The following is a 9,989-nucleotide window of genomic DNA, read 5'->3' as shown; positions in this document are numbered from 1 at the left end:
ACTACTATTGATCATTTGATCTTGATTAAGGACTGCTGTTAACTTAGTCTGCATTGCTAATTGCTATAATATTCAGGGAAACAGAAATATATGGTTGTAAAAAAATGTCGTGCTATAATATATATATAAAGAAATTGTTTCAAGGGCAAGAATGTTAAAGCAACCGCATAAACCTCATATTCATAGTTAGAGACACTTTGTTAGCCAAACACATCCTCTCAGGCAGCTTCAACTCTACGTGGAGCGTACTCTTGTGACTACTCTTGTGACGTGAAGTTATTTCAATTTTGACCCTATCCTCATCAGTATTCGTATAGAGCTAGACAGAATCTTTCCTGAAATATAGGCCAGGATGGTCGTGTCATCCTCTAGGCGGAACATTCCGTGCTTCAGTAACTAAACCTTCGAGCCATGCTGGACAGGGCATGAAAGATATGCCTGGCTTTAGGTGCATCATTTTTTAATGATTGGAGAGAGTGGGAAGTTTGACTAGTTAAGATTCGGTAGCGAACTGGAAAGCTTAAAATTCGAAGTCAAAAGTTTGATTTGTCGAACTTATGTTTGAAACTCTGATGAACTTATAAAAATTTAAATGAAGTGGAATGTGTACCTTTTTTCTGAGTCCAAAAACTGTGGAAAGCTTAAAACTTAAAGTCAAGAGTTTTATTTGTCTCTTTGAAATTTTGAGAAACTTGAAAAAGATTAAAACAACATTTCTGAGCGGTTTAACCAATATTACCAAATTTCTACAGAGATTAAGGTTTTTATTACACAGTAGAAACAGCTTGCTTATATAATTATTATAATTTATTGATTCAGAGGCCAAGTTCTCAGCCTCACTTTTTAACAAATCATGAAACTAATGCATCCTCTCTAAACCTGCTTTCCTAAAGCTCCCCTAGACCAATGAGCAGAACTAATCAAAAGCCAACGCCGCCTTCACCACAAGAGGGCTCCTCACGAACTGCCTCCCGTTGGTCCAGACGAGCGCTCCGAACGAGTAGTCCCTAGCGAGCGTGGCGTTAACCACCTTGAAATGCACCTCGAACCCCTTCTCCTCCCCCTTGGCGCTGAACTTGAGCACCGATGGGGTCACCAGCACGGCAACGCCGGCGGGCTCGGCCACGAAGGCCGTGTACGTGCCGGGCTTGCCGACGTTCTTGACCTTGCGGAGCGCCGTGGCGCCCGCCGCAGTGACGTTGACGACAGTGATGGACGGGTAGTTGAGGTCCGCGATGCGCCGGGGCGCCTCGCTGGGGCACGTGTAGGGCGCGCCCTTGAACATGGCCATCACCGTGGCATTGTACTTGAGCGCGCAGAGGAAGTCGAGGTAGTCCGCGTCGCCGAGGTCGTAGACGAGGCCCGGGTTCATGGCGCGGGCGGGGGAGATGTGGCCAGCGCCGTAGCCAAAGGGGCTTGACGGCAACGACGACGCGTTCAGGATCAGCTCTCCCTTGTTGTCCATCTCAGCCGCTGCGTTGACGAAACGGCAGTCAGATTCCAAACAATGTACACGTACGTCCATGGCGAAACGGCGGTCGGCTTACCTGTGGTCATGATGGCCGACTTGATGGCCGCGGGGCTCCATTCCGGGTGGAGAGTGCGGAGGAGGCCAACGACGCCGGAGACGTGCGGGCAGGACATGGACGTGCCGGACTCTGAGTTGAAGGCCACGCGCCGCCGGTCGAAGGCGAGGTCCGTCGGCGAGTTGGCACGGGTCCACGCGGCGATCACGCTCACTCCGGGCGCCGTGATGTCGGGCTGCAACAACACATGAAAGACATCAAGCCGTCCGCCGCCGCAGGAGAGCTAGCTTCCATCAAGGATGGATCAGTCAGTCAAGAACCTTGAGGATCCCGGGGGTGATGATGTTGGGCCCCTGCGACGAGAAGGCGGCCATGAACGGCGCCGGCTTGGTGCCAAGGACAGTCGCTGGCCTAGTGATGAAACCGGTCGGCTTCCTGGCAGGTGGCAGACAGCGGCAACAGTGTCAATGCCTCCTCACTCAGCTGAGGTCACGAAAGGGAATGAAACGGCTGCTTACTTGGTGGAGTTGACGTAGGAGTAGAGCAGCAGACCGTCGCGGTACTTGATCTGCGTGGCCGGGAGCACGTGCGCGTCTGCGATGATCTCGTTGCCGGTGCTGGCGTCGTTGGCGAGCACCATCCCGACGCCGCCGGCCTGCTTCACCGCCTCGCCCTTGGCCACACGCGGGTTGATCCCACGCAGGCACACCACGATCTTGCCCTTGGCCTTCGCCGGGTCCAGCGACCCGATCATGCACAGCTGCCTGCACAACGCCATCAACCATCACCATTAATAAACAGCAACAATTCGATAATGGTGATCATCTGGAGACTGTCACGTACGCATCCTTAGTGGTTGCATTGGCAGCTGCAGCCTTCACCGAATCGATCAGTGGGTACGAGGTCTTCTCCGGCAGCGTCGTCATCGACAGACTCTGTCCCTGCATGCACCAACGATCCATAGATAAGCAAAACTATTTGCAAAACGAAAAAAAAAATGTATCAGGGGCGCGTGCGTGCCTTGATCTTTGTGAGGCCGCTGTTCGGCGGTCTAGCAAGAGGGCATTCTGAGGAGTTGCATGCCTTGGCCTTGGTGTGGTCGAAGACGATGTAGGACGGGAACTCGCGGTCCATGGTGCTAGCGCCCGTGGTGAGGAGCCACGGCGCGAGGTTGGAGGCGGTGCCGAGTGCAGGGCCCGAGTTGCCGGCGGAGCAGACGACGGAGATGCCGCGGCGGACGGCATGGAAGGATCCGATGGCGATGCCGTCGTCCAAGTAGTCGGAGGGGTCGCCGCCCAGGGAGAGCGACAGCACGTGCACGCCGTCGTGGATGGCGGCGTCGAACGCCGCCAGGATGTCCGCGTCGAAGCACTCGCTGCCGTTCACGGGCGGGAAACACACGCGGTAGGCCGCCACGCGCGCGCGCGGGGAGCCGCCGGACGCCGTGCCGTTTCCGAACCCGAACACCGACGCGCCGGGCACGGGCGAGCCGCCCGCCGTGGACAGCGTGTGCGTGCCGTGGCCGTCCATGTCGCGTGGGGTGTTCATCGACGCGTTCAGCGCGCCTGCCGCCGCCGCGTAGCCCTTGTTGAAGTAGCGCGCGCCGATCAGCTTCCTGGATGCACGCACACGCACGCCGGCCAGAAACAAAAGGGATCAAAAGGCAGCGATCGGGGCATGAAGAACTCGATCGCTCCACAAGATATTGTTCCACAAAAAGAATTGACTTTCTATCCAAATTCAGCGTTATGGGCGTCTAAAGGGTTCGATACAGTAAACCGAAGGACATTTGCAAAGTTAACATAGTTGTCATCCACTAGATTTTTCGGTTAGATATTTTGTTTTCGAGAAAGATGCATCGGGAATGGCAGACAACTAATTAATCAGGACATGACGTTGCTGAAATGGACTGTCCAGTGTCCACACTGAAAGTGAGAAGAGAACAAACTGCATCAGCGTATCTATAACTCCATTAATTGAGGGGCCTCGAGGAGTCTCTAAAGTGTTAAGTGTTCGCGAAGATCTCGTCTCTTCACGACTTTTTATACATGTTGTCTCTTATCTATATTAATGTTTTAGGAGCTACATAAAAACCGAGCAAGAGACTCTAGGTTGTACATGCCCTTACATCAGGAATTGACTTTGTTCATTTAAAGTGACATCAGAAATTGACTACGTTCAGATAAGCCTATTTCTGAGAAGTAAATAAAATTACACAATAAACAGGGAGTCAATTTGATTCTTGAAAATGAGGACAGTGCACATCAGTTTTTAGTATCAAGAAAAGAAAAGAAAGCTGAGAATAAAATCCAACCCCGCCTTCTCTATATGACATCACTGTATGTGTAGTACAATGGCATTGCCTTCCTATTTAGGGCTTGTTCGGTTAGCTCTCAATCCATGTGGATTGAGCGGGATTGGATGGGTTTGAATCCCAAACAGCTCAAACTTCTTCACAATTTTTTCCAATCCCATCCAATCCATGTGTATTGGGAATAACCGAACAAGCCCTTATAAGGTTTCTCTTTAAAGTATTACGGATAAATGGAAATTATGAGCAACAACAATGTATGTTTTGTCTGCTCAGTATATGCAGAGCAATTAGGTTAACTTCACATATTCAGTATAACTTTTCTGGTTTCTACAATGCTCATGTATAAAGCTTCCACATCTGAAACCAAAAAGATCGAGCATACTCACATTATATTTCAGGGCAATACAGGTTTGCATTTTATTTTTCAAGTTTAGAGTCTTTGAGAAGTCTAAAACTCTACGGTTGAGACAAGACATCAATCGACGTCGTAGCACTGTTGGGTGGGATCAAGCTGAGTCATGATGTATGGATGGATGCCCATGATCAGTGCCGCTTGATCCAAGGCATCCACTGGTGGTGGTCACACACCCAGTCATGCGTGCAATGTGGTGGTCTCAACTCAACTCAATAGACCCCCCATCAACAATACTCGTAGTGCTACACCATACCAAACCAAGCGACTCAACCTTTTGGCGTCACATGCATACGCTGGATACGCTCCAAGAATGGCAAGAGAGGGGGGTAATTTTCACGGTGAATCAAGTGACACAATCTTCAATCTATGTAATATCTTTCTTGAAAGACAGGTAAGAGCTTTAAAGGTTTATCAAACAGAGATCTCAAAGCTATTTATTTCGCAATCAAAGTAGTAAATACTCATTCAGTCCTAAAATATAATTTGTTTTAGACTAATCACATATTTATTAAATAACATGTGAATATAGGGAGTATATGTAACGCTAATAAAGCCTCATAAAAAGTGAATGCAGAGCTCTAATTACCTGTTGCAATGGAATTTATCATCCTGGCCTTTGTCGCAGGCTCCTTTCCAATGGGACGGAACTGGCCCCAGACCGTCATCTCTAAAGCTCTCGGATTCCGGCCACACACCTTTGCATCACAAAAAGCACACACGCTGTGGGACAAGAAAGCATGCCAAATTCGGTCCACATGGTACAAAAAAAACGACATCCGTATATGCATATGATTCAAGTCAAAGTGAGAAGAAAATTCAGGTATTTTGAACACACAGGCATGCATGCAGAGCATTCTCCAGATGTCCAAGGCCTGGGCTGCACTGCATGCATCTGAATGTAACGGGTTCAGCTGCTGCGCCTAAAAGGACCACAGGGACAAAGGGCATGCAAAGAAAGTTAGGAGGAATGCACACATCATCACCATGCCTGATCATTGGATGCTCCTGTGCCTTTTTTTTTCCTCTCAAACACTTGTCCTGTCGATCGATTTGGCACTAGATTGATAACACTGTGGATGAGTTGCCCCATGGTTTGTTCTTAATCAGAAGAATGGACGTGTGCACCGCAGTTTAGGTGCTAAATCATATGGATATATAGGAGAGGTGTGCTCTCTCCGGTCCTAAAACAGTTCATGTTCTCGTTTTTCTATTCTGACAGCTCATAAGCGCCGGTCTTTTAGATACCCACTGACCTGGACATGTTGGTAGAAATACTGGGCAGGTGGGATCAACTCCTATTTTTGGTCAATTTCTCAACCACTTTCTGTTAATACGCAATTTTTATTGAAAAACATAATGCCGTGCAACCACCGTATTCAGGGGGTGTTTGGATTCTAGGGACTAATGTTTAGTCCCTAGATTTTATTCTATTTTAGTTCCAAAATTACCAAATATAGAAACTAAAAATTTATTTTAGTTTCTATATTTAACAATTTATACACTAAAAAGGAATAAAATGAAGGGACTAAACATTAGTCCCTAGAAACCAAACACCACCTCAATATTCGTATGGTTAGCAAACAAAAAGATCAATAGAAGATCTTTTTGGCAGCACTAAACTACCTACATACATGCATGCACAGGGCCGTTCCTGATTTTTGAGGGGCCCGGGACAAGATTATAAACAGAGGCCCTAACACCATAAAGACTTGAGCAGTAAAAAAATAGAAGTAAGATTATTACCTCAAATATATTGTAGAGATCAACTTAAAAATGTCTTCTAACATTTCTAGATGCAAAATCATCAATGATGGCTTCAATATTGATATCATCTAATAATTTCTTCTCAATACATAAAGTTGCTAGCTGGTTTAACCTTTCTTGAGACATTGTAGATCTTAAATAATTCTTCAATAACTTAAGCTTTGAGAAGCTCCTTTCAGTTAATGTCACAGTTATTGGTATAGTAAATAATATCCAATAAGCAACAAATATATTGGGATAGCAATCCATTCTTCTAACAAACTCAAAAATATATTGGTATAGTAAATAATATCTGTTTTTATCCTATATTTCTACTGGACTTTGTGTACGGTAGGGCCCCTGGGAGATGGGGGCCCAGGTCGGCCGCCCCTCCCGCCCTGCCTCAGGCACGGCCCTGTGCATGCATGCGTCCTAATGCTTGAGTTTGAGTCAAAATTAAATCAACTGTGCCATGATCAATCAAACAGGAAAGAATTGACATTCTATAGTTTGCGTAGGAAAGTGTTTCTGTGTGTTTTCTTTTTGAAGGATCAAGGATTGAAGGATCTTCCTGCTTCACGGATTAGCACTTCAGTACCAGTAGTTAAGTTATTAGGAGGAGTAGCAAAAAAGGGCTATATTTGTTTAGGGCTTCTTCGTTTTCATCTCAATCCATATGGATCGGAAGGGTTTGAGTAGGTTTAAATCCACAATAAGTCAAAAGCTATATTAAAATTTTCCAATTTCAATCAATTAATATGACATAAGACCGAACAAGGCCATAGCGGGCAGGGCACAGCATCTTATCGCCCAACTGCTGCCTCGAAAACGATTGCTGCCGCCTCGGCGAGGAGGGAACAGCCAATGGCGGCGCAGGGTACGATAGCTCACCAGTGTCGAAGTTGCCGATGATGGTGTCGGCGCCGAACTTGGCCTTCCGCCACGCCCCGCCGTGGGGGACGCCGCCGGGCCCGGCCAGGCCGACGAACTGCCATGACCGGGTCGTGTGCAGCTTGCGGCCCTGGTTGGGGAACACAGAGATCACGCCGGGTTTCCCTGGTCAGAGGATAAGAATTCGTCCAAAGAGATCAATTATGTTCGCAGGTCAAAAAAAAAAAAAAAAATCAATGGACGGTTGGACGCCGGCAGAAAGAAAGAACAAGAAGCAGGCTCACCCGCAATCTCGGCGGCGGTGGCGGCGTCCAGGTTGGCTGCGAAGCCGTTGATGTGCTTCGTGTACGAGTAGAAGATCGCCTCCCGCGCCTTCTGCTTGCTGCATTGCATTGCGCATCACATCAATCTAATTATAACAACTGATGAAAAAGAAACGAAGATTGTGGCGGCGATCGCGGCGTCCGTACTCTCCGCCCAAGACGCCGGCGAGGAGGTCGCAGTGCGCCTCGGCGGCGTCGCGCTCCAGCGCCTGCAGCTCCTCGGCGCCGTGCGTGCCCAGCGCCGCGCCGTGCGCGTGCTGGCCGAGGTACACCACGTACGAAGAAAGGCCGCCGCTGGCTGCAGCGGCGACCGAGATGGAGCAGAGGAGGGCGGCGAGGACGACGACGAGCGCCATCGTCTTCATGGTTCTTCCGGTGGCGGCGGCCATGGGGTTGGGTGGCGGTGCATTTGACGACGGGGGTAATACCATTATATATGCGCGCACGGGCGGGGAGGACGGGGGATTAGAGGTTTAGTTTCTTTGGCGACGACTCGGTGTGGGTGGATTCTAATCTGGCCGCCGCCGCCGACGCCGACGTGAATGGCGCAAAAGGCGGCCGATCTGATGAAGTTTGTTACGTACCCGCGCGTGCGTGCATATCTCGGAGGCTTTGAGGCTTTGAGCCCGTACGGTTTAAAATGCCGTCCTTGTCTGTTTGAAGTCACTGATACACACAGTATCTGCAGATTCATGGCCAATTACATTACATGATCGTAGCAGTGTTCAACATTGCAGTTGCAGAGAGACGATGGTGTGGTGTGGTCATATATCATCCTACAGCCACAGCCCCATATTTTCCAGCTAGAGGCGTGTGATAATCTTCATGATAGGGCTAGTTTGGGAATCTCAATTTCCTAAGCGATTTCTATTTTTTTATAAGAAAATAAACTAATTTTTCTTGAAAAAATTAAATCACTTGAAAAATTTGGGTTCCCAAACTAGCCTGTAGTAGACAGAAATATCCATCGCAGGATTTTTACTTTTCTTGATCCGTCACTGATAGGTGTATATATGGTTGACAATAATACTGTCTCCATCTAAAAACAGAGTAGTTTTATCTTTTTAAAAAAGGCAATATCTGTGGTACCAGTTAGGTATATTTCACGGCAAATATTATTATATGTATTTAATAAAAATCGACACTGTTTCATTGTGGTAGGAATGGATTACTATGGTTTAATTTATGCACATTATTACATTACTAACGGAATCAGATTCTTTGTCGAGTGCCAAATGATTTGTCGAGTATTTTTTCGAGCACTCGACAAAGAAGTTCTTTGTTGAGCGCCAAATAAAAACACTCGATAAAAAAAACACTCGACAAAGGGTTTCTTTGCCGAGTATTTTTTTTGACACTCGATAAAGAGCTTATTTGCTGAGTTTTTTTTTCAACACTAGCAAAGACAATTTAAAAATCACATTTTGAAGCAGTAAATCAATTCAAATGAAACAATTTTCAACTATAAATTTGAATAACTCATCAAGATGTATAATTTATATTTTAGTCATTTCTTCATATGTCAAAATAAAAGTAAGTTTCCTCATAAAAGCTATTTATCTCTCTCGTAGTTATAAAACTATAAGAGATGTATAAGATTTGTGAATAATGTTAGAACCAACATGTAGGATGAATAAATGATTAAATAACCAAAATAAACTTTATAGATCTTGAGAAGTTATAGAATTTTGTAGTTGACAAGTTTTTGATTTGAAGTCATTTTGTCAACGAAAACTACGTCTGAATTTTAAAAATTTAAAATTCGAATTTTCAAAACGACCACAAATGAAAAAAACCATCAAAATGAAAATTGTAGGTCTTAAAAAGTTATGAAACTTTGTAATTAACAACATTTTGGTTTGAACTCATCTTGTCATGCAAAACTTTATTTGAATTTTAAAATTCAAATTTTTAATGATCTCGGATGGAAAACTGAAAGGGAATTAGGCTTACACCTAGTTCCTAAATAATTTTGGTGGTTGAATTGCCCAACACAAATATTGGACTGACTAGTTTGCTCTAGTGTATAAGTTATACAGGTGCAAAAGGTTCACATCTAGCCAATAAAAAGACCAAGTGTTGGATTCAACAAAGGAGCAATAAGGCAACCGAGGGCACCTCTGGCTGGAGGCACCGGACTGTCCGGTGTGCACCGGACAGTGTCCGGTGCGCCCGTAGACTTCGTTTTCTACCCTTCGCCAGAGGACTTCGACTTCAACCCTTCGCCCTCGGGAATTCGCGGAGGCCGGCGCGCTATAATTCACCGGACTGTCCGGTGTGCACCGGACATGTCCGGTGCGCCAACGAACCGCGGCCTCCGGAACTCGTCATCCTCGGATTTTCACGACAGCCGCTCCGCTATAATTCACCGGACTGTCCGGTGTGCACCGGACTGTCCGGTGTGCCAGCGGAGCAACGGCTCTCTGCGGCGCCAACGGCTCCCTGCGCAGCATTAAATGCGCGCGCAGCGCGCGCAGACGTCAGGGCTGCCCATACCGGTGCACCGGACATCAAACAGTGCATGTCCGGTGTGCACCGGACACCTCGGCAGGCCCACAAGTCAGAAGCTTCAACGGTCAGAATCCAACGGCAATGGTGACGTGGCAGAGGCACCGGACTGTCCGGTGTGCACCGGACTGTCCGGTGCGCCATCGAACAGAGGCTGCCAGCAACGGTCACTTTTGGTGGTTGGGGCTATAAATACCCCAACCACCCCACCATTCATTGCATCCAAGTTTTCCACTTCTCAACTACTACAAGAGCTCTAGCATTCAATT

General features: G+C 47.0%; 1 protein-coding gene across 1 annotated transcript; it reads right to left on the bottom strand.

The window, feature by feature from the left end:
- Positions 1-717: 717 nt before the first annotated feature.
- On the bottom strand, positions 718-7,953 carry LOC103626827 (subtilisin-like protease SBT5.3). The gene is made up of 10 exons (XM_008647176.3): positions 7,360-7,953; positions 7,174-7,271; positions 6,890-7,054; positions 4,842-4,950; positions 2,547-3,141; positions 2,370-2,467; positions 2,045-2,290; positions 1,847-1,961; positions 1,548-1,761; positions 718-1,473 (listed from the first exon to the last, which is right to left on the bottom strand). The coding sequence occupies exons 1-10, from the start codon at positions 7,641-7,643 to the stop codon at positions 917-919; spliced, it is 2,481 nt and encodes an 826-aa protein (XP_008645398.1). The 5' UTR covers positions 7,644-7,953; the 3' UTR covers positions 718-916.
- Positions 7,954-9,989: the final 2,036 nt, after the last annotated feature.

The sequence above is a fragment of the Zea mays genome, chromosome 5, assembly GCF_902167145.1.
Source record: "Zea mays cultivar B73 chromosome 5, Zm-B73-REFERENCE-NAM-5.0, whole genome shotgun sequence".
Lineage (NCBI taxonomy): Eukaryota > Viridiplantae > Streptophyta > Magnoliopsida > Poales > Poaceae > Zea > Zea mays.
Note: the sequence above shows the minus strand (reverse complement) of the source record. Positions and strands in the feature narration are given on the sequence as shown.

Excerpts from the sequence above, each read along its gene's own strand:
- LOC103626827 (XM_008647176.3), bottom strand. The coding sequence starts at position 7,643 with ATGGTATTACCCCCGTCGTCAAATGCACCGCCACCCAACCCCATGGCC. Across the intron at positions 7,272-7,359 it reads GCCGGCGTCTTGGGCGGAGA|CAAGCAGAAGGCGCGGGAGG; the intron begins GTACGGACGCCG and ends AATGCAATGCAG. Across the intron at positions 4,951-6,889 it reads CATCGGCAACTTCGACACTG|GTGTGTGGCCGGAATCCGAG; the intron begins GTGAGCTATCGT and ends TGTGATGCAAAG.